This window comes from Notamacropus eugenii, chromosome 1 (assembly GCF_028372415.1).
Source record: "Notamacropus eugenii isolate mMacEug1 chromosome 1, mMacEug1.pri_v2, whole genome shotgun sequence".
NCBI lineage: Eukaryota > Metazoa > Chordata > Mammalia > Diprotodontia > Macropodidae > Notamacropus > Notamacropus eugenii.
The window spans coordinates 190,298,682-190,323,054 of record NC_092872.1 but is presented as its reverse complement, the minus strand read 5'-3'; the positions used below and the strand labels follow the sequence as shown (position 1 = coordinate 190,323,054).

Sequence of the window (24,373 nt, the reverse complement as noted above, 5' to 3'; positions counted from 1 at the left end):
AGAAATCATAACTTTCCAAAAGTGGAATGGCTTGCCTCACTAAGTTGTGAATTTCTCATTATAAGTCTTTCAGTGAAGTCTGTGACTACTTGTTGGGGATGTTGTAGAGGTCATCGTGATGGGTTGGACTAGATGGCCATGGAGGGTCCTTCTTTCTCTGACTTTGTGAAATCAATGAGTTAAATGAGATGTATTAAAAAATACTGTGTTTTTTGCCTGGGGAAATTAAACTTATATTGGTTATTATCTTTATTTCCAAATTATTATCTGTCCTCTCCCCAGAAAGCCATTTCAACAAAAAATAAGGAGGAGGAAAAACGTTTTGCAAAGAAGGGAGGTAGGTATGTTTTCTTATTGCTTCTTCAGGGTCAGGCTTGGTCATTATAATCATAGTCTTCAATTTTATAGTGGTGGTAGTGGTCTTTTTTACATTTACATTATTATGTCCGGTTTGGGTAGATTTTGAAAGATACATTAGTACAATGACTGTTTTAGTTATTGTAACAGCTAAATCAGATGTTTTAGTCAACTAAGTTGAGAGGGTAACTTTCAAGCTCTCTTGAGTTCCCTTATCAGGTTGTTTAGACTTGATTTTTAAATTTTTTTTTCTTTATTTTTGCCACAGTAACTCATGAAAATAGCCGGAGAAGGGAGTTGTAACCCTGCATTAATGAAATCAAAACTTCTTAAAGTAATAATGTAAGATTTGCTTTGTTAAATTAAGTACCCATAATTTACAAGTGTTTTCTTTGAGGAAAACATTGATTCCTGTAAGTAGTAAAATGAAATACTTTTACCTTTTCTTTAACTGAACCTTTATATAATCAGGTGAATACAGGAAAGTTTAGAGTACCTTAAATTGTACATTGATTCATCTATTTTTAATGTGTGCTAATCATACATAGGACATTATTTTCTGTTGCAGTAGACTATTGAATTCTTTTGACTTAGTAATGTACTTCAGCTCATATATATATATGTGTATACATATGTACACACACCTCCTAATACCCATAGACACACCCACACCCACATACTCATAGTTTTAGAGTTGGAAATAGCCTTGACCACTAGTCTAACTGCCCCTTCCTTCCGGAGAGTTTATAACTTGCCCAAGGTCATACGTATTAGAATACAGATACAGAACCAAGGTCCTCTATTTCCAAATACAGAACTCCTTCCATTAAAGTAGCTTATCTCCCTCAAAGCTGTCAGTTTGTCCTCTTCACCTACCATTTTAGAAGTCCTGCAACAGTTCATGTGACATTCTCACAAGGAACAAATGATTTGCAAGTCAGTGTTTTACTAAGATATTGGAAATATCTCACTCATACATAATTTTATTTTATATAGCACATGATTTGGGATTTTAAGTTGATGTCATGGATGAGTCCGCACTGTCGCTTGGTACGATAGATGTTTCTTACCTGTCAAATTCTTCAGAATATAGTGTCAATAGATGCAAACACTCAGGTGAAGAATGGGTAAGTTTAAACTTTGTTGCTGTGCCATTCCATCACTTCCCCCCATGAAGCATAAGATTAATTTCAATTAGTAATCAAGCAAACAATGACCTTTTAAAAATTGAAATGAAAATGGATTATGGCAGAAGAGCAAAATTGTTATACTAGTGTCACTGGCAGTGTAACTATAGTTTAATAAATTAAAAATTTGTGCTTATGCCTAAGTAAATGAATGTACAGGTTGTTTTAGTCTTCTTTTGACATTTGATTACTAAATCTTAGAATTCAAAGGGGGTGTGTATTTTTCTGCTACTCAGATCTTTTTATCTTAATTTTTACTAGGGAGATTTCAGACCCACTGTCTTCCGATCAGCAACTTTAAAATGGAAAGAAACTTTAATGAGTAGGAAGAGGCCATTTGTGGGACGATGTTGCTATGTGTGTACTCCCCAGAGTTGGGTAAGTCTTTCAAAGATAGAAATTGAGAGAAATGTTTTATATGTTACAGTTGGGGTAAATTTGATATTTCAGGGTTTTAGTATTTTTGACTCACTTTTAGTTCTCTATTTATAATCTACACTTTTGATGCCAGATATGTTAAATGGCATTTTCTCTGCTCACATCTTTCATAGTATGGTTATGCCTCAAAGGAATATTATATATAACTTTTCACAGTGTCTTTGGAAGAAAGAGCTCAGCAGGTTAAAGAGAAACAATTTGACATTGAACAATATTAAACATTGTAGCAAGAAAAGTTGTAAGAGTAGAACAGAACAGAGATGACTGTTTCCAGTAGCTGCTTTGTGTACTTTCTTTAAGGCCTCCACTCCTGGGAATGTCTATTGTTTTTGCTGTAGAATAGGGGTAGAGTGGGAACAGGATATAGCGTTGGAAAGCCTCCCGATTTGGACAGATAATTGTTTGTCAGGATGAAGATTAAAACATAAATGTAACAAAAAAGGTAAAATCCATTCAGATTTTTTTATAGGACACGAACTATGTGTAACAACTACTGAATCTCTGGGATAGTATTTTAGAAGATCAGTTAAAGGAAAATATAAGAGTGGGTCAGAATAAGGAATTCTGGAACTAATGCAGCAGTGTTCCAAGTCTGTGGAAAAAGCCTCTTAAGCAATTTGAGTTAAGTTCAAATGTTAAGCTTCTTTGTCCTTAGATATTTATTAAGAAGGAAAATGCTGCCATTCATGCCTTACTTACTGCCTATAATGTGTTTATGTGAATAGATCATTATGCTGGGTGTGAGTTTTCTGCTTACTGTCTGTTTGGCCACAGAAGAAGTCAAAGATGTGACAGAAAAGAAGGGATTTACTGCCATGGAAAGAAGTTGTGTGCGCCGCTCAAGCTTTTCCTAAAAGAAGCCTAGTGATGCTCAAGAATGTTCCATCCCTAAGCTTCTGTGTTCCTTTGAAACCCAGGGGTGGCTCAGGCACATAAATTAGCTTGGGTTCAGGGAAGATGACGGAATTTTTGCAAATTGGGGCCGAAGATTGGCAAAGATTACCTGTTAGAGCTGGTTGGGAGCCAGAATTTCTTTTGGAGGTTCCCTGATAAGCTTTGTTAGGTATTGACCCTCTTGGCCCTTTTTTTTTATGTGCAAAGCATTGGTAAAAGATTATGAAATGAGAAGAGTCTCTCAAAAATAATAGATTTCTAATAATAGAAATAAGACACATACGTGCAAAGGATATGTCCAGTGAAAGTATCATGTGATCTTTGCTGATAAAGAGATCAGTTTCAGTTGTGAGGATCAAAGAAGAGCTGGCACCTGAAGGGAGGGAAAAGTTTCAATAAGTAGAGATGGATGGAAAGGTTGGGGACCATATGAGCAGTGGTAAAAGGGACTAGAAAGGACAGGATGGGATTGGAAAATCTTAAAGGGTCCAATTTGATTGGAATGTAAAGTATATGAATTGTAGGAGTAATATAAAAAAATTTTAACCACCTTCTCTAGTAATACAGATTTAAGCTTTCCCTACTGAGAAGAAAAGTCACTCAATTATTTTAAAATCTACCCATAAAGGAAGGATACTTTTTGCCATACTTTTTTTCTCATTTAAATTGGTAGCCTGAACAAGGGACTTATAAATATCAACCCTTAATATCTAGTCCATCTTAAATTTCTTCTTGATGGCCTGGTCCTAGCTTTCTCCTTTCCCTTTCTTCCCATAAAGTGTGTAATTCCTTTTCCCTTTAAAAGGAGGTAACTTTCAGAGCAGTTGAAGGTCAATTTAAGATAATGAAAGAAGGGCAGTATAGTATAATGGTAAGAGTCGGACACAGTTCACTTACCTTGAGGATTTAGGCAAATTTCTTAACTTCCCTATCTCAGTTTTCTTGTTTGCGAAATAAGAATAATTCCAAAGTATATTTTTTGAGAAGAAAGACTACCTGTTAATAGAAATAGTGCTCTTATGACCTTGAATTCCATCTTTATTGTCATGGCAAAATATTGAGGTTTGTGTACTTTCTAAACTTTTTTATGGGGTGGCTTGTCTCAATTTTTCTTCCATAGGACAAGTTTTTCAACCCAAGTATCCCCTCCTTAGGACTGAGGAATGTTATCTATATCAATGAAACTCATACAAGGTAAAGTGGCACTTTAAGAAAGTACGTAAATTGTATTTGTATCAGACTTGTTTGAGCTATCAAAATAATCAGTTACCAAACTTTAGTTAATTGTCATTTCCTGACAGTTAATAAGAATGAGGGGGCTTCTGATAGGACAGAAATTTTGTAGAGAAAAAGCTAGTTACCTAAGGGACCAGTTGTTACTACAATTGTAATGAAGTGTACCATGATATTATTTAATGTATCAGATATTAATGAACCAGATATTACTTAAAACTTTATGCTTAATTTGCTCATATGTTAGTTTTCTGTTAAAAATGTGATAGTTTTTTTTTTTCTCCAGGAAAGTGTGATATATTGTTTTGGTATTCTGTTCTAGGGTGAATATTTTTACTTAAAGTTATAGGTTATTTTAATTTGTTTAATTTTTAGTGGAATGCAAAGTGACAATCTATCCCTTGAGTAAGGTGGCTCTTGGACTGATTACTTCCAAATTCAAGGCAAACGGGAGCAAGATTGTGGACTTAAAGAAATGATTCAAAATGTTGTAGTGAGAAGAAAAGAGCTTTGTTTATGCCAAGTTGAGTGAGAGTGGAAGAATAAGAAAATAGACCTTGGGGAAAAGATGTAAAATAAACCCACTCAGCTACTCTAACTTTTTTTTTTATTAACTATAACTTGGGATGATTATAAACACTTGGTGAAACCTACTGAAAAATAGTTGAAAATCTTTGAAAGCCAGGGAGGAAACAAACATTTTTTAAGCATCTCCTATGTGCTAGGCACTTTGTGAGTATTACCTCATTTGACCCTTAAAACGACCTTATGAGGTAGGTGCTATTATTATCATCCTCTTGTTACAATTGAGGAAACTAACATCAAACAGATGTTTAGTGACTTGCTGGGGTCACACAGCTAATGTTGGAGGTGGAATTTGAACTCAGGTTTTCCTGACTTCAGGCCTAGAATTCTATTCACTGCACTACCTCACTGCCTCTGAAAAACTGATATGAGGTCATATTGTTGAGTTACTTTCTATAATGGTTTTTCATATTAAGAAAAAATGGATGCTTGCTTATCTGTCTTATGAAAATTTAATTCTCACCTTAATGGTATAAAGCTAAATCAGTGTTTTGTTGGGACATTTTGTTTTCCTTCTCAGGTCTCTCCTCCTTCCTGAAGAAATATATGTGTATATAAATACACATAAATCTCTGTTGATTTTTAATAGAAGTAATTAAGATTGAGTTCCCAAGAAAAGGATTCTCATTATATAAGTATTGCAAGCATATACTGTATTTGGGCACTTTACTGCGCAAATTGTGCAATTACATCCAGCTGGATATAATAAGAAATGGAATCATTAAATCATTGTCTAAGAAATGTCAGAGTATTTAGCTGTTAGTGGGCATCAGCTACCTAAGTATATTGCTTAATACTTGGCTAGATAACAAGTTTTTCTGTATAATGTCTAGACAAAGCCTAAAATAACCCATACCAACTTTATTTTTCCATCAGGTACACACAGTAACCTGGCAGATTGTCCTTTCCCCTCTTTGGAATTTAATTGCCTAGGAATTTCATAGCATAACAGTACTTTGTACCTGACAACATTCTGCTAGTAATAGAGAAATGTACTCTGAAAGAAGAATATTTTGTATTTTTGTAATGCCTACTTTTCAGAGGCTTGGGATGGTGTCAGAAAGCTTTTGAAAGGAAAAGCAAAAAGGTTTTAGGAGGGATTGAAAGTGGTGCTTATACAATAGTTAGGTTTATGTTTTTTTAATATATTTTTATTTTCATAGAATTGAGGTTTTTCGTGTGATCTACCATATCTTCTGGTGAAAATTTATTAATAGTGAGAAAAATAGTAACTGTATGGTCAATGTTAGTTTTGTTAGGAAGATTAACAGAATGTGTTGACAATTTGGAAACATAGAAACAAGGTTCTAGACCACGGTGCTCATGCTAGATCTTTGAATGATCATGAGCTCACCCAGACTCATTTAAAAGCAGATGCCTAGTTTTTTTCCAAACAAGCTCTATTGAAATAACAAAGATAATTCCTTTTTTTCTGATGAATTATATTGCATATTATGGACTTAATAAGTTCCTTGAAAGTGAAAACTTTTCAATTTTGTGGCATTTTCGGGGTTATTATTTGGTAAAGGAAAAGGGAAAATTACTCTGGGGTCCATGAGCTTTAAAAGAAATATAAATAGTTGCATTACAGTACAATTGGTTTCCTTTGATTCTATGTATTTTATTTTGTGCATTTAGAAACATGAATCTGTGAAGCTATCTGTGGGCAATACCAGACTGGAAAGGGGTCCATGACAAAAAAAGGTTAAGAATCCCTGGAATAAATGAATACTCATTTTAAATTTTAGTTGTGAGCCCTTGAGAAAATTTGCGTAACTATTGATAATATAATTTCTTGCCTTTGGATAACTATTAGAGATATTAGATTGCTATTCTAACTGTTACAGATCTACATGGAACATTTAAATGAATATAAAAATTAAGCTTACTTTTACAGAGAAGACTTGGTAGGGGGAGAAGATGAAAAACCAAAATGATTAAAATAATTTGTTTTAGGTGTTAATAGAATACTTGACTATTTTCATATTGCAGACATAGAGGATGGCTCGCAAGACGCCTTTCATATGTACTTTTTGTACAAGAGCGAGATGTTCATAAGGGCATGTTTGCCACCAATGTGGCTGAAAATGTATTGAACAGTAAGAGGTAAGGGGAGAAAAATTTCTATACCATTCCAACTTCTACAGAGCAGCATTTCCTAAGATTTTTTTTTGTACTTTATTGAAATTTTGTTAAACATTCTTAGAAAATACAGATGGGAGGGTAAAGTAGATTCTTTGGGGAACAATAAGCATACAGAACAGTACTCTAGGATTGTGGATTATTATATGAATTTCATGAATATCACAGAAACAAGTTGACTTAGCAGATGTGTATTTTTAGAGTTCCTGGAAAGTGTTGTCACAACAGTAATATGGGATAGTGCATTTTTACAATTCATAATTCATTCTTTTAAGATTTGGAGAATAGGAGTTGAATACTTAGAATTAGAAAATGTTTTATACTTTTTGTACTGAAATATAAGTAGTAGACTTTTACTTTTCTTTCTAGCGTAGATCCTTTTGGATTTTGTCATTTTGTAATCACTAACCAGCTAGGCCTAGTAAGTCTGGCTGTTCCAGTGAAGTCACTAAGAAGACTTGGCAGAGTTCTCATAGGATTGTTAATGGTGCCATTTATTTAAAAAAATCAAACCATTTTCCATTGTTTTCTGCATTAAATGTAACAGTAATCCAAATAAGAATTTAGAAGCGAATTAAGGGGCATGCTCCTTGGGTCAGTGAATTTTCCCTTTCAGTAAAATAGAATGGATTTAAATCTGTGGACTATATGCTTCCATCACTACTCCTTTTTTGGAAGGTAGAGAGAGCCAGCCACATCTTTTGATGTAGGGACCTCTAAGGAAGCTCCTTCTGCAAATGCTGATCATCAGCTAGTCTGTGACTGAGGGTCCTAAAAAGTTGCCTTGGATGCTGAGAGATTAAGTGATTAGGCCAGCGTCACACAATCAATATCTGTCAGATGTGAGGCTTCACTTCTGTCATTCTGCTCTCTATCCACTCTACCATGCTGCTCCTTCCCTCTACTTTGTAATTTAAAAACAATTTGGACTTCATTTTATGGTAATTTAGAAAGTAATGCCCCAAAAGATTTGTTATTATTGGGGGAAATTCTCCCTAATAGTGAAGAATGCAGTGATTTGCATGCTGTGTAATTCCTGTCTGTTTTCTCCTCACTTCGATACAGAGGGTTCATTCAGCAGGCTGGGGACCTTGCTTGCTTTTAACATTGCAAAACTATCTGTGACTGACATGGGACTGTCATTGGTTATCCCTGCTCTTGCCATATAATCAGCTTGTTTTTTTTTTGCTGATACATTTCTTTGATGTTATCCTTCACTTCTCCTTTGTAATTCCATTTCTAATGTTTTGTAACCTGTTTAATGTACCTGATCCTTTGCCATTGCCCTCTGGATGCTTATTCTCCCATTTTTGGAGATGAGTCTTCCATGCCTCAGGTATATAGCACCAGAAACAATATATTAAAAAGATGGACCTTTGTCTCAGGGCCATTAAAAGAATTTTGCAGTTTCCAAAAGGCAGTTCAGCCTGCTAACTTCCTATTCAACTTTGGGTCTCATTCGTTGTTTATTTGCAGTGCTTGTTCAAGAAATGCATATGTACACATAGTGGAAAAGTTCTATAACTTGTTCATTGAAATGCCTATCACAGTTTAGAAAATAGACATTCTTCATCTTTCAGCTTTTCATGGGTGGATTGTTAGGACAGACTCATTTGAGTGGTTATGGATCTTATCCAGGAGGCTCTGCAGTGTTCTGAGTCCTGATGCAATCTGCATTAATGTCATCCACAAACAGGAGTCTCTGGAGTACTAAAGGACTTCACCATTTATAGGGAATCCCTTCACAGTTTTGACTGTGCTGTTTCCTCCATGGCTGTGGTAAAGATCTTTGGCAAAGTTATATTTCTGTTTTGCCTGATAATAGTAATCAGAGGCATGTCAATCAAAGTGTCTCTCATATCTTTTAAGGAATCATGTTATAATTTTGAGGTGTGCATGGGAGATAACCTTATTGGAAGAGAACCTCTAAGGCAGGTTTTTGCTTAACTAAATCAAATACTTTTTTATAGTTCACAAGACTATATTTATAATGGGCTCTTGCTTCTGTGTATTTTTAGTCAGTTTGATGACTGTAAATATTGAGTTTGCAGTGGAATACTGCTTGCAAAAGCCTTCTAGTTCTCTTCTAATAGCCTCAGTAAAAACTTACTTTATGCTATGTCTCATAAAAATATTTTATATGGGAGAGTAGGGTTATTGGTCAGTTATTGGTCTTCCTTTCAATTGCATCTTATCTATCCAAATAAAAAGATCCTAAGTTGTCTCCGCCTTCTTCATTTATCTTGAAAAATTGACCCATCAGTGCCCTCCCAGTTGCATATTCTTCTCCAAGAACACTTAGTCTGGTCCAGTTTCTTTACTCATCTTTTCTTCCAGTGCTCTTTTTGCCACCTTTGTAAGTACATCCCAGGACTATGATATTAAAGTCTAAATGTGGTGTCTCTGCTATCCTTGATGATGAAAAGAGTGTTATCAACATTTTTGTACATCTTTTCCATCTTATGTCACCATCCAGCTTCATCCTTAAATGTCTTTCTTTGGTGTTATAAAGGCGGCTAGTTGGCACAATGTATTGGGCTCTGGCCTGGAATCAGGAGGACCTGAATTCAGATTTTGTCTCAGACACAAACTAGATTTGTGACTTGGCATGTTAACTTCATCTCTGGCTACTTCAATTTTCTCAATTGTAAAATGGGGAAAATAATAGCATTTACCTCTGAGGATTATTGTGAGGATCCAATGTGATAATATTCGTAAAGCCCCTAGCACGGTGCCTGGCCCATAGCAGGAACTTAATAAATGCTTGTTCCCTTATGATGGCTTTGGTTAGAGTATCTCTCCAAGCTTCCTTTACACTATTTTCATTTACAACTGTCTTTCTTTGTTTTATTTGGCAAGGCTATATTCTAAATAAGTGTTTTCCTTGATTGGCATTATCTCTTCACTCTGCAGTGAAGTCACGGTTAGTTGACTAATGCAGTTTTTTTGAGCATTTTATGTCTTTGTTATAGCGATTGATTTATGTCTGTTGAGTTTCTACCTAAAATAATTACAAGTGTTGATGTTCTTTTGTTCACATGCCATTTTTTTGTCATCAGTAACTTGTTTAAATATTAGGATGTTACTTTTTAAATGGTACACCATATTTGTATCTCATTTTTACTCTAGCTTTTTATTTGGAACTTGATGCTAATTACTCCATTGAACAGCTGAGGCAAGAATCACTTTTTTTTATATTATTAATGAGTCATTCTTTGTCTTCTAATATATAACTGGTAATTTTTTGTGATATTGTACAACACTTGCAGTGCCTAGTGCCTTTCAGTTACTTTCTTGAAGAAAGTGTTTGTAATTTACGTTTTTGGCCTCACATTCCTTACACCTGACCCATAATTTCCAACATTTTCCATTGTCCTTGCCTATTTCCACTTTTGTGTTGAAGTCATGAAGTTACTCAGAATCAATGTCTATGTTAATTCAGTTGATAGGTCTTGTTGAGTTTTTCATAGAATTTCTCTACTTTTTTTCCTTTGCAGCAGACAAGCTGCAGTTATTTTCATTGTTTTTGAAAATGCTTATCATAAACACTGCAGCACCAGATTAACTTGGAGTCCTAAATGATGTTTTTTGTTGCTTTTGGGCACATGATAAAACGAACTCTCCTAACCTCCCTTATTTGTCTTTATCTCTCTAATCTCTCTCAGTGATCGTATCAGTTCATATGAGTTTACATATCTCTATGTTGATGATTCCTAGATTTCTGTATCTAGCCCTTAATCCTTTCCTGTGTTCCATTCTCATATCATCTATTCGATTTCCATCTGGATGTCCTGCAGGCAGCTTAGAGCCCACATTTTCTAAAAGAATTCATTTTCTTTTCTTCTAAACTCATGCCTTTTCTGAACCTTCCTATTTGGGGCACCACCAACCTTCTAGTCACCCAGGTTTGCAACTCAGCATTGTCCTTGATGCCTCACTCTCCCTCACCCCACATATCCAGTTATTGCTAAATCTTGTCCTTTCTACCTCCATGACATCTCCTTTATTCATCCTCTTCTCTCCTCTGTATAGCCACCACCTTCATTCAGGTCTTCATTAACTCTTGATTATTGTATGCAGATGGTTGATGCAGGTGAATGTTCTCTTAATTAATCTTCCTGTCTCAAACTCCTATTATAATCTATCCTCCACAAAACTAAAAAGGTGATTTTCCTTAAGCAAAAGTCTTGTTGCATCACTTCCTTACTCAGTACACTGCAGGGAGGGGGAGTCCACGCTACTTCACGGAACAAATGTAAACTCCTCTTTAGCATTTAAAGCTTTTTATAACCTGATCTTGACTCCCCACTTCTAGTTTTACCTACGTATCAGTCTTGTTTTTGTACATAACAGTTTCTTATACGTGGCATTCTCTCTCAAAAGTCTTGAAACTGTCCATTCCCTGTGCCTGGAAGCTCTTCCTCTTCAAATTCCTTACTCCTTTTCAGGCTCAGCTGTCATGATATTTTCTGCTTCTAATGATTCCTCCCTGTGCCCCACCCCTCACTAGTGCCTTTCCTCCAAGTTATCTTTTGTTTAATTTCCATAAATCTATACGGGTATAAGTTGTTTCTCCTGGCTTAATTGTAAGTTCCTCAAGGCTAAAACTTTTGTCTGTGTTTCCCTCTTGTCTGACAGATGGCAGGTGCGTAATAAATTTTTGTTAATTGATTGCTTCAACAGGGAAAGTCATCCTTCCATTTAGCTGCAGCTTCCTTTGAGTTTCGTTTAAAGTGAAAATGTCAGATTGATATAATCTAGTTCTTCTAGTACAATGTCCATTTAGTTATTGAACAATATTATTGTGCACAATCTCACATTTAGATTAACAATGGTAAAATGTTTATAACCAAAAAATTATATTTAATTTTACAAAATGGATGCTATTGATGTGGTAAGGATAAGTTAGTATTTATATTGATCAGTAAGGTTTGCTAAGCACTTGACATGTCATTTCACCTGATTGTCACAAAATTCCCGGGAAGTTGGTGCTATTATTTCTTTTTTGCAGAAGAGGAAACTGAGGCTGAGGGAAGTTATGTGACTTGTCCAAGGTCCTATAGCTAGAAATTGCAGAGACAGATTTGATCTCTGGTCTTGCTGACTCTAAATCCGGTATTTTCTCCATGTGTTGCCTAAGGGAGTTATAAATTAGAGAAGGAGAAATCATGTATTTTCTTGCAGCTGCCCTTAGAGCCCTCTGGTACATATCCTTTTAGATAGTCATTTCTTTTCTTTGTTCCTTAAGTCTTTTTTCCTAGATTGTTTAACAATTCTACTTGTTACTTTGACCTAAATTAGAGCTTTTGGAATCTTTAGTGGTTACTTGACAACTTTAGGAGTTTGACTGGGAATGCCATTCTTTCTGTTGTTCTAGGAGTGTTACTCCCTTTAAAAATGTTCTGAATATTGTTTCATTTTTGTGAATGGAACACTTTAGGAAATGTTGGCTATAGAAAGTAGCACACAAGTTGTTACATTGTCTTTCGTTTTTCCAATCAGAGTACAGGAAGCAATTGAAGAAGTGGCTTCTGAGGTGAATTCCAGAGATGGTTCTGCCCAGCAGCCATCGAAATGTGTCAGCAAAGTGAAAAAAAGAGCTGAGCGGATTCTCCAAGAAATGGTTGCAAATGTGTCACCAGCAATGATCAGGTAATGACAGCCAAGGAAACAGGTTGTAGTAGAGTTGACTCTCTTAGGTAATTGAGTTAGTAAGAACAGAATCAAAAAATATCTGTGAAGTTCCTAAGATGCATGGAGTTGTCAAGAATGAGAAGATGAAGAAGTACTTCCTGTCCTAAAGAAATTGGCAGTCTCGAAGTGGGATGCTGCACTGACAGAAACATTTGTAATGTTCACTGGAGCAGTAGGTCATTGCAGACATGGATGGCGTTTGGGGAGGCATAGATAAAGAAGAGGGAATTTCAGGGATAGGGAACAATGTGAACAAAAGCATAGAGGTGGTGGGAGATTGTGGGACAGTGTCAGGGGCAAAGCATGGAGTCCAGTTTTTTGGAATATGGAGGGAGTAGTATTGATAGATAAGGTTGTAAAAGAAGGAGATAAGCTATGATATGAAAATACATTACATCCTTCTAATCTCTTTTACATCTGTCTACCCTCCTCTCTATTTTCACTGCCATCACCTTCATAATGTTCCCTACTGCTGAAATGCCCTCCTTTCCATCTCTGCCTCCTGAAAACCCACCTGTGTCTATGGTGATCTGACGCTCCATTTAACAGTATAGATGTTTTTATACATGTTGCATATACATGTTGAATTTACAAATGTTGAATGAAGTAATAATGATAGCTAGCATTTATATAGCATCTACTACGTACCAGGCACTCAGTCTTCCTGAGTGTAGCTTGAACCACATTGAAACGTAATTGAGAAATGCCTAATAAAATAAATATATAATACAACATAGTTAATATTAATTTGTGGTTTTAGAAAATCATGTCAATATATGGCCCATAGACTGAGATCTCTTTCTATTTGAGTTTGGTAATACTGGATTATAGCGTCATTGATTTAGTGTTGGAAGAGATTTTACAATTTTTTTTGGTCCATTTGGTTCCTGACTTAAAGATGATGAAATAGACCATATAGGTTAAATGACTTGTCCAAGAAAATTATATAGATTAATTTAGTAGCATAGACTGGATTGATGAAGGGAGAGTCTAAATGCAAAAAACTCAGAGAAGGCCACCATGGTAATGTAGGTGAATGGTATTAAGGGCCTGTATGACAGGATGGTGTCATACAGGTGATGGTGGTGAGAATAGAAAGAAAGGTGGATGAATGTAAAAGAGATTATAAGACTGTATTGTATTTCTAGGCAATAGCTTATCCTATCCCTTTTCCCTACAGGACTCCAATGTATTTTGTTGTACTCTGAAATATTATAAAAACACTAGTTGAATGACTGCCACTTTTGTTCTTACCCCAGCTTTCTTAGTAACCTCTTTTCTATTTCACTAAGTACCTTTGTAGTCAGGTTTTTGGGAAATCATTATTGAGTGCGAATTCTCATTTTACAAATAATTCAATACTGTGAGGGTAGTATATATGTATATATTAGCATATTAAAGGGACTTTGGAAACTGTTTTGCCTGGTGTATATTTATCAAAGTACACACTAGATTCATCATTATGTTTACCTAAATATTCCCTCCAATTTCAGTTGACTGGTGATATTTGTTTCTTAGATCCAAGTTAAATAGAAATGTAGTCACATATGACTGGAGTTGATTGATTCTCTGTTAGCTGACAAAGTATACTACATGAATGAGTTCTGCAGGAACATTAGAAAACCACTCCGGAGGCCAGTAATTTGGGATGAACTGGTGGTCTCTTTTTTGGGGGTTAAAATTGAGGGTTATGTGATGCCCATCATGATTAATGAATCCATAAATGAACACACATTGGATTTCATTGGCCATTATGCCATTCCTATAGTCCAGTTATTTGTAGATAGTTTTAAAACAAGTAGCCTCTGAGCTAGTGGTGAGTGACATTTGAGCAGAGGAGCATCTTAGCATTTTGTTCTCTCCTAGGCTGACTGGATGGGTGCTACTAAAACTTTTCAACAGCTTCTTTTGGAGTGTTCAGATTCACAAAGGTCAACTTGAGATGGTCAAAGCAGCCACTGAAGTAAGAGGATTAGTCTTTTTGTTGACTTTTAGTAAGCCTTTTACCCTCAGCCCACCATGTTTACTGAGACTGGGTTTTTGGTTCTTTTTTAGTTTCAAATATTTTGCAAGGTCCTATTTTTTTCTTTCTGAGGGTATATGTCCCTTTTTGTGGGATTCCTCATCATTGGAAATGTCTGCAGTAGCTGCATGCAGTCTAGATTAGATGGGATGTTAAGTTTCACCTCTTAGTGATAGCAATTTTCAGTGTTTAAAATGCATTGTTTAAAGCATTCATCCATGCTATTTTGACAGGATGCATTTTTGCTAGTAGTGTTGTAGTCTAGGTTGATTTATCTGCTAAATGTTGTACTATGATTTACCATTGGTATTTACCATTTAATTTAAAATTGTACATCTTTTTTCTCCCCTCCAATCAGATGAATTTGCCTCTTATCTTCCTACCAGTTCATAAATCCCATATTGATTATCTGCTACTCACATTCATTCTTTTCTGCCATAACATCAAAGCACCATACATTGCTGCTGGCAATAACTTGAACATACCCATCTTCAGGTAAGAATCAATAAGCTTAATTTGAAATTCAAAGTAAAACTGATACAAGTTTAGTTGGAGGTTTTATTTTGATCCCTTTATGTTGTAACACAATTCTTATGTGGCATATTTGGTGAGTAGAAACTTGAAACTTCTTATGGAATGTATCAGTGAAGAAAAAACAAGTAGGAAAGAAAATGACTTTGAATCATCAAACCTTAGCCTTATCTCTTCAAAGTGAAATGTACAACGTCTGTATACATTGAGATTTCCTTTATCAGTTGCAGAGAACGCAAAGAAATACAAATTGTAGGAGCCCTCTGAGTGATTAGAATGACAAGAGGATGTGAACTTACAAATGTTGAATGAATTAATAATGATAGCTAACATTTATATAGCACCTACTATGTACCAGGCACCATGCTAAGTGTTTTACAGTTGTTATCTCATTGGATGCTCACGACAGCCTGAGCAAGTTGGTGCTGTTAGTATCCCCATTTTACATATGAGGAAACTGAGGCAGATGGGTTAAGTGACTTGCCCCCAAGGTCACACAACTAGTTGGTATTTGAGTTCTGATTTGAATTCAGGTCTCTCTGACGCCAGGCCTGTTACTCTATCCACTGCTCACCTAGCTGCCCCATTAGCTTGTGGCTTAATAGCTTGATACTGTAATTGAACAATACTATTAAAATAAATAGATTATGACTTTTGATTGTTAGACACATGAAAACTTTTTTTCTAAATCAGGTGTTATTAGTGATGATTTCATCTGGACAGAGCTAAAATTTGTTTTGTAGCAAAATATGCCATAGGCAGGCATTCTAGCACTTACGTCAGATGGGTATTTTATAGAAACTTGCATAGGGATTCATTCAAGTATAGCATAAAATGCCTAAGCATAAATCACATTGTGAGTTTAGAAGGTAAAGCTCATATATAGGCCCCTTTGATTTGGAACCCATTATAATAGAGCATCTAATATAATCAGTAATAATCTAAGGACTGATGAAGAGTAATGTAAGTTATCAAAATGAGATATAAATTTAGAAACTGGAACACTTGAACTTTTTTTTTTCTATAGGCAGAATAGCTCAGAAGATATGCATATGATTCTTATAGTGGCAGAAATAGCCAAATGCTGAGTATTTGAAAGATTTGGGTTTTGAGAGATGAAGTTGTCTTTTCTGCATGTAAATGATGTTTCTTTTTTACAGTACACTGATCCATAAACTTGGAGGCTTTTTCATACGCCGAAGGCTAGATGAGACATCAGATGGACGAAAAGATACTCTCTACAGGGCTTTACTCCATGGAGTATGTGTTCTCTAAAGCTACTGTGTTAGTTATTACCTGAGAAGAAAGTTAGAAATTGTTTTGAGAAATTTTGATTTTTTACTTAAGAAGGAAGAGGCAGTATGGTAGAAAGAATAGAGAACCTGCCTTGGAGGCAGGAAGACCTGGGTGATTCCAATGTTAGTGTAGTGCAAGTATGCAGTTTCTTTGTTCCAGTCAACTCTCTGAGACTATAAGTTACAGATGAGTTGCCAGTCTGCATTGCCAAATGGAGCTTTCCGTAATGGGAGATCCACAGGCTGATCATTATCAGTCCAAACAAAATTCCTTTTTCTTCATCAGTGGGAATATTAAATGTGAGTTTTGTTATCCTGTAGTCCCCCAAAGCTAGTATAGGACAAGTTATTCTGCCATTACCTTTAAAGATATTCTGGTAGTATATGAATCTTTTCTTTTAATGTTTTAGTTTGCATAAATTAATTGTGATTACTATAATGAATAGACTTGGTTGGTTGACTTGGCAATCAGGAAGACCTCGTTTATAAATGGACACATCTGGCTGTATGACCTGGGCAAGCTACTTAACTTCTCAGTGTTTCAGGCCATCTTGGAAGCTTTAAGCTGCAGAGCAGGTGCCTCTTGGTTTCCTCATTGAGAGTGAGGAAATGAAACCCATGAAAACCCATTTTGGGTGTGAGAGAAACAAGAGCATGGTGAGTTTTATGATTTTGACTTACTGTTTTGTTTTGTTCTCTTGCCTTAGCACATAGTAGAATTGCTGCGACAGCAACAGTTTTTGGAGATCTTTTTGGAAGGAACACGTTCTCGCAGTGGAAAAACCTCCCATGCTAGGGCAGGCCTCTTGTCTGTGGTGGTGGACACTCTTTCTACCAATACCATTCCTGACATTTTGATAATCCCTGTTGGAATCTCCTATGAGCGGATTATTGAAGGTCATTACAATGGTGAACAATTGGTAAGAATGTATTTTAAACACTGGATAAAAATAGAAGATTTTTATTTTTTTGTGTGTGGGGGAGTCAGAAGGACTTTGCCATCCCTACCACTTTCTTGCTTTAATATAGTTAGTATTTTTGGTGTCAATCGAAATAAGTATTGAGCACATTCTCTTTGCAAGTCAGATATTTATTAAGCACGTACTGGGTAGGAGGCACTATGGAAATAAAGATTTGAGGTTTGTTCATAACATAAATACAGAGAGTAAGTATAAGATAATTTGACAAGGGCAAGAGTACTAACCATTGTTGTGTTTGCCCTTTGTTCTTGAAGAGAACCATGACATCAGGAGATGATAACATGGCTTACAGTTGACTTTGATTTGCACGAGAGAGGACTGTGAAAGGTCACCAGCTTCACTTTCTCCTCCACAGTTATCTTGGTCCAGAGGTCAGATATTCATCAGGATAACTGGAGATGACCCAGGATGCAATGGGAGACTCTGGCCCTTTTAGGTTGAGGTCTTTTCATATTCTCACTTTGCATGAGATAAAGGCCATTCAGTGAATATGCCTCTTTAAGTAGTTACTCTAGGGATAGCCCCTTTGATTTAAAAAAAAAAAAATCAGACTGGGAGGGGAAGACCCTCAGGAAAACAATTACTATTTAGTATTCACATTCATTCTGTGCTAGGAGGGAAGGGACCTATTGTCCAGTCTATGAGCTCCAGAGTGAATTGGGTGTCTTTGAGGAAGAAATCTAGCTGGTAAACCCAAAGGAAAAGGCAGCTTTTGACCATTGAAATGTACCTTCCCCTGGGCAGAACACCTGGGAAGAGACAGGAGGGGAGAAGAAAATTGAAAGAATGAAGGAAAGCTTCTTGGAGGAGATAGCAGCTTTGTGGGAAGAGAGAACAGTTCTGAAATGTAGGGAGAGTGCATTTCAGTCGTGGGTAGCAGCTTTGTGACTGAATGGAATTGGGGGAGAGACTGTCTTGTTTGGGTAAGTATCCAATTAGCTCTTGAGTGAATGATAATGATAGCTGAAATTTAATGTAGTACTTTGGGATTTGCAAGGTGCTTTATGTAATAATTTCATTTGAAGTGACAAAGAAGAAATAAGAATGAAAAGGTAGATTGAAACCTAATTGTTTATAGGGTTTGAAGGCCAGATTGAGCAATTTGTATTTTATCCTACTGACAGTGATGAACTGCTTGCTGACAGTTTGAGAAAGAGGAAGTGGTTGTTTGGGTAGTTGTGGCTTCTGTCAGCAGTGTCCAGCTGGGAGTTTCGGGAGTACGGTGACAGAAATCACTTTTAGACTTACGTGACATCATTAGCAGCATCTGAGAGAGCAGTTTCTTTAGAGTGTTATAGTTAAAAGGTGATTTGCAAGAGGCTAAGATGAGGGCAAAGAACCCATGGAATTTTTATTTTAGAAAATGTGGTTTGTTTCTTTCCAAGCTGGCTGCAGATGTAGTATGTGGTAGAAGAAATGTTCTCAGATTCAGCAGTACTTCTAGGAAAACTTGGTTTCCATTTTGTATTGACTGTCCTCCCTAGCTGTTGGAGTGGCAGCCCTGTAGGGACTGAATATAGAATTGTCTCTAGTGGGAGTTGGTCTCAGGCATGATGACGAGAACCTCCTGTTTCTATTTGGAGTTTTTTCTGTACAAGCTCTGAATGCATAAAGAGACTAAGCTACTACTAAAGGAAATTGATACCAGCTTTAGGAATTCACTTTGACCCTAATTTAGTTTTAAGGCTATAAGCATTGCTAATCTTGAGTTAGGTGCCAGTTTTCTGATGTGTCAGTGAAGGACATCAGATCACACATTTGAAGACTCGGAAACTTTAGAAATTTAGTGGTTAAAACCCCATTCAGGGGTCAGGGTGGGTCCTAAGTGTAGGTTTTGTATGTTTGGATTCTGGGTCAAATACTACTAACGCTCACCTTTGAAGGATAAATAAACAGCCGCTTACCTAAAGACAATGTAAGTTCCTATCAGAGTACTATATAGAATAGTTTCTTTTTCATCTATTATATGAAATTGTTCGTTTACTAGCTTGAATTTATGTATAAATTTTTTCTTTATGTGATTTTTAATAGAATATCAGACATTGTGTTTCTCATCATCAGAAGTTGTCTGATTATTGTCCATCCATTATTGTCCATCACAAAAAACTTGAGATAGCCGTAAAATTAAGAAGTCCTGGGTTCAATTCCTGTGTGTAACATACAAAAGTATGTGAAACTAGGGGAGTCACTTCAATTCTTAGTGCCCCCGCCAAATCTGTACTGCATCAGTGAATTCTTACTTTGAAAGTTCTGTATACTGATGGAATCACAGATTCAGACTCTCATACTCACCTGAAGAGTTTAATGTTAAAAATATTCTGCTAGCTTCTAGATAATGTATATTTTGTAGGTTCTTCTTCATGTGGTCATATTTTTAAAGTTATACTGTTAGCTTTTTTAAATTAAATTTTTTCAGTTATCAAGTTCTTGCTTTTCTGTCTCCTACCTCTGCTGTGAGGAGTGGCGGGGAAGAGAAAAATAGAACTTGTAACAAATACGCATAGTGAAGTTAAATAAATTCCCATGTTAGTCATGTCCAAAAATATATCTCAGTCTGTATCTTTAGTCCATCATCTCTTGTGAAAAGGTGGGTAGCATTCTTTATCAGTCTTTTAGAATTATGATTGATCTTTGTGTTGAACAGAGTTTGCTATTCAAAATTGGTTGTTTTTACAGTGTTGCTATTATTGTATAAATTGTTCTTGTTTTACTTATTTAACCTTACATCATTTCATGCAAGTCTTCCTTTCCATATTTCTGAAATCCTCTATTACATTGTTTTGTATAGTACAACATCTTACATTACATTCATATACCATAATTTATTAAGCCATGCCTCAATTGATGGGCATCTTCTTGGTTTTCCACTACAAAAAACTGCTATAAATATATATGGCTAAAACCTGCATCAAAAGGTATGCACAGTTTAGTAAATTTGGTGGTTATAGTTCCAAATTGCTTTCCAGAATAACTGGAGTAATTTACTGCTCATCAGCTGTGCCTGTCTTTCTCCAGCCTCTCCAACACTTGCCATTTAACTTTTTTGTCCATTTTGCTAGTCTAATAGGTGTGAGGGGGAGCACTCTCAGCGTTGCTTTCAATTTTAGTTTATCTAATTATTAGCCGTAACATTTTTTCCCATGACTGTCAGTGGCTTGGGTTTTTTCCTCTAACAAATGCCAGCTTATAATAACTTTGACCATTGATTAATTGGGGAATGTTGCTCTTAGTCTTATAAATTTGAATCTCTTTCCTATATATCTTTCTTGAAACAGATCTTTATCAGAGTAACTTGCTGTAAAGAATTTCTCCCCCAGTTCACTGTTTTCCTTCTGATCTTTGTTGCATTGGATTTGTTCATGCAAATCCTTAATTTTATGTGATTAAACTTGTTCATTTTATTTTCTGCCCTTCTGACTTCCGTAAACAAAGTTGCTACTTTGGTCAGACAAATAATTTGTTTTAAGGGCTTTTTTTTTTTTTTTTGCCAAATTTTCTTTTTTTTTTCCTTGACTTATTTTTGATTATTTGTCAGGGTAAACCTAAGAAGAATGAAAGTTTGTGGAGTGTGGCAAGGGGAGTCTGTCGAATGTTGCGTAAAAACTTTGGCTGTGTCAGAGTGGACTTTGCACAACCATTCTCCTTGAAGGTGAGTGAGAAGCATCGAGGTACCATGCAAGAAGAAGTACTAGCCTGAGAGTCAGGACATCTTGATTCCACTTATGGCTTTTCTACTAACCATGTGATTTTGAGCAGCTCCAAGTCATTTACTCTCTTTAGACCTTAGTTTCTTCATGTGTAAAATGAGGAGATTGGGTTAGAGTGCTCATCAGTTCTGTTGTCCTAAGACTGGAAATGGGAATGAGAGACAAGTAGTGGATATGAGGAGGGAACCCAAGAGGCAGGGTCCCTTTCATCATGGCCATTTTTTCTTTTACATAAGAGTATGTTAGTGAACCATGTCTGATAACCCATCTTTAGTATTTCAAGATTTGTATGATTAAGACTGTCCACAACTTTGTCCTGTTGCACATGTCTCTACCTGCTTTTCTAAGCTACTTACGAGCCTTTATAAGATAGTTTCTGCATTTGGTTGCATATTAATTCTCTGCAATCTTGTATTATAGTATATGTGAGTCCTGTACTACAAAGTTCTTTGGGTGAAATTGTTATTATCCTGGCTATCACTGTTTACTGTATGCCTTTTCTAATAATAAAAATTTGGAATTCAAATTCCCTGTAGGTGATGATAATCAGGTGGGGAAAATGAATTAACTGAAAAGTTCCAGTTTGATTTGGAGGATGTCTTAAGACAGTGGTTCCTAACCAATGGGCTCCAAATCATTGAGGGTGTGAGGGTAGTGTGAGGAGTTCGTGAATCCAAATTTGCACCAGCCATTGTTATTTTATAGTTTCTCAATAAGTGGAAACCAATACCACAAGTAATATCACTTGGAGTTACATGAAATTTTTAGACATTCAAAGGTTTTCATAGTCAAAAGGCTAAGAAGTCAGTGAGTGAATAAAATTTTAGTTTGCATTTAGTTTTGTATTTAAATTTGTCCCATTATTGTTCTTTGGAAGATTAGATAGGTATATTTCTCATTATGCTGAGTGGTTCTTTGAAAAACTATCCTTTTCTTAACTTATAACTTGTTTTCTAAAGACAAAAATTAGATACTGAAATGAGAGTGAATTATCATGGTGTAATTTTACAGGAATACTTAGAGAGTCAAAGTCAGAAACCTGTGCCTGACCCACTTTCCTTGGAGCAAGCTTTGTTACCAGCTATACTTCCTTCAAGGTAAAGTTTTCAAAATATTTGGTTTATTATTAACTTAAAAATGAAAATAACTTAGACAAAGTTTACAAGTTTTTTCATTGTCTTTCCCTTGTAATTTTTCTGATGGCCTCATTTTCATCTTGTTGCAAATGTTTTATTATTTCTAGAATATGTTCTTGAACTAAGGGTGCAATTACCATCTATGAATTATCTGTAAATGGATATGTGAGCATTATGTCTGATGTTGTTTAAATTAGTTCTAGTAATAGGTTTTACATATTATATGTAATTCAGTTTGTAATAGAATCTTGCTGTTTTAATTTCACAGAAGTTTTCATCAGAGCAGTTGAATAAAGTCTTGCTTTAGGAGCATTGTCAGAGTTGTTGACTCGGAAATGTTTGAACGAGATTGTTACGGTGTGCTCCTTGTTGGATGATGTGTCACGGGGAGGAATGACACGTAATGATAGTGCAAATACAAATGTTTCTTGGATATAATCTTGAAAGCTAGATTCCTTAATGCAGAAGAGCATCTTGTTTTTAGGAATGGAGAAATTTGGAAGCAATTATCCATAGGGTTGTTGACTTAGCCTGCCTTTTCACTTAAAGTGCATTTTATTTCTTGCTCTAGTGGTATGTATAAGACAAATGAACTCTTCTAACTTGCTTGTAAGAAGGTGGGAATTTCATACGCTGTCAGTTAGGGTCACTTTATGAGTTGCTTTTGCTTAACTTTTAAGTAACAAGGGGTGGGTTAAATGCTAGGAGCTGATGGCATGTGCAGTCATGACTGATAGAAAAACAAAAGACTTAAATAAAACTTTATTTTTTTAAAGTTGTGACTCATTAAATATTCATTTTAAAATATATACTGAAATTTTTTTCTCCAGACCTAATGATGCTGCAGCTGATGAAGGTAGAGAAGCTACAGTTAATGAATCCAGAAATGTAAATGATGAGCCATTCAGGAGGAAGTTAATAGCAAATCTTGCTGAGCACATTATGTTTAGTAAGTGAAAATATCAGAGCATTTGAAACTGAATTGTGTTTTGCTTTATTTTAAAGCTTAATTATTTAATCTGGCTTACTTGGAGTCGTGTTTCTGTATGTGTTTTTGGAACTCTTTTTTGATGTTAGTAATTGTTTTCATGTCCCCTCTATAAATTTGCATTATACATACAGATTACCATATACATCTATTAAGGTAGATTTACTTCAGATATCCAACTAGCTACATCATGAACTATCTCTAGCTTGATAAATTTAGTGTCTGAGCCTCTTCTATGAATTATAATGAGTGTTAAAAATGTAATATTTTTCTTCACATTCAGTTTTTCCTGAAAACATCCTACTTGGAGTAAAAGTGAAATGAGGGCTTAGTGTGGGCTTAGTCCTATAGACTACTTCTCTTATCTGCAGACTTTGCTTGAGCCCTGAAGCTTTTAGATCTACTTGACATTAAAGATTTTATTATAGGGAAACATGCTTAAGACGATCATAAGGGCTCTGTGCAAGTATTTTGTGCAAAAAGGCTTCGGAAAATTATTAGACACATAAAAATACAGTCATAAGAAACTCCTTTCTCTCTTTCTGCCAACATCACTAGCTGACTGAATTCTCAGTCACCAACTGGCTAATCAGTTATGCTTCTAATGAATTATTATACCTAGTTGAATGGCCTGATGCTGACTGAGGCAGTAGCCTTGAAGGATATTTACCTTCTCTTCTGTTTATTTGACGCAGGAAAGCAAATTCTTTCCTGAGGGCAAAATGATATACAAATTTGAGCTGTACTCTGAGCACATTAGAAGAGCAGAGGAATAATTGGGGGATGGATTTGGGATGGCTTGAGGATAGCCTACTGGGTCATGGGCCTCCCCATATGGAGCAGTGTCACCAAAAGACTCCAGTGTGTTTACAGCATTGTCTACTCAATTATTATTTATGTACAAAAAGATAATGATAGATATATCTATGTGGGAAATTTCTTCCTTTCCTTTAGTTGGGTGACCTGTGTGTTTTTAGTAGCAGATGTTTTTCCTGGTTTAGGATGCAAAGTCTAATCTTTCTTCTAGTTTTCCCAGCTACATTGTACTTTTTTTTTACTGCTTTTGATGGAGCCTTTAAATTAATATACATAACGAAAATGATGATGAGTAGAAACTTGAGAATTTAAAAACTAACTTCTTCATAATGCTAGTAACATTGCTTCTTATTAAGGTATAACTATG

At 35.7% G+C, this 24,373-nt stretch overlaps 1 protein-coding gene across 19 annotated transcripts in view; it reads left to right on the top strand.

Annotated features, from left to right (window-relative positions):
* Nucleotides 1–24,373, top strand: part of GPAM (glycerol-3-phosphate acyltransferase, mitochondrial) — a 90,075-nt gene that overhangs the window by 49,948 nt on the left and 15,754 nt on the right. For 5 of the 19 annotated variants that reach the window (XM_072622347.1, XM_072622327.1, XM_072622330.1 and 2 more), the window contains exons 2-15: nucleotides 283–337; nucleotides 626–699; nucleotides 1,354–1,484; nucleotides 1,806–1,922; nucleotides 3,997–4,070; nucleotides 6,687–6,800; nucleotides 12,339–12,488; nucleotides 14,397–14,493; nucleotides 14,912–15,048; nucleotides 16,245–16,344; nucleotides 17,087–17,299; nucleotides 20,895–21,008; nucleotides 22,078–22,163; nucleotides 23,033–23,151. In XM_072622347.1, coding sequence (XP_072478448.1) covers nucleotides 1,383–1,484; nucleotides 1,806–1,922; nucleotides 3,997–4,070; nucleotides 6,687–6,800; nucleotides 12,339–12,488; nucleotides 14,397–14,493; nucleotides 14,912–15,048; nucleotides 16,245–16,344; nucleotides 17,087–17,299; nucleotides 20,895–21,008; nucleotides 22,078–22,163; nucleotides 23,033–23,151 — 1,423 coding nt within the window. In that variant the 5' untranslated portion in view covers nucleotides 283–337; nucleotides 626–699; nucleotides 1,354–1,382. Of the gene's footprint in view, nucleotides 1–282; nucleotides 342–625; nucleotides 700–1,353; nucleotides 1,485–1,805; nucleotides 1,923–3,996; nucleotides 4,071–6,686; nucleotides 6,801–12,338; nucleotides 12,489–14,396; nucleotides 14,494–14,911; nucleotides 15,049–16,244; nucleotides 16,345–17,086; nucleotides 17,300–20,894; nucleotides 21,009–22,077; nucleotides 22,164–23,032; nucleotides 23,152–24,373 lie in introns of all 19 variants that reach the window. The other 14 variants (XM_072622375.1, XM_072622328.1, XM_072622332.1 and 11 more) reach the window with 3 other exon arrangements.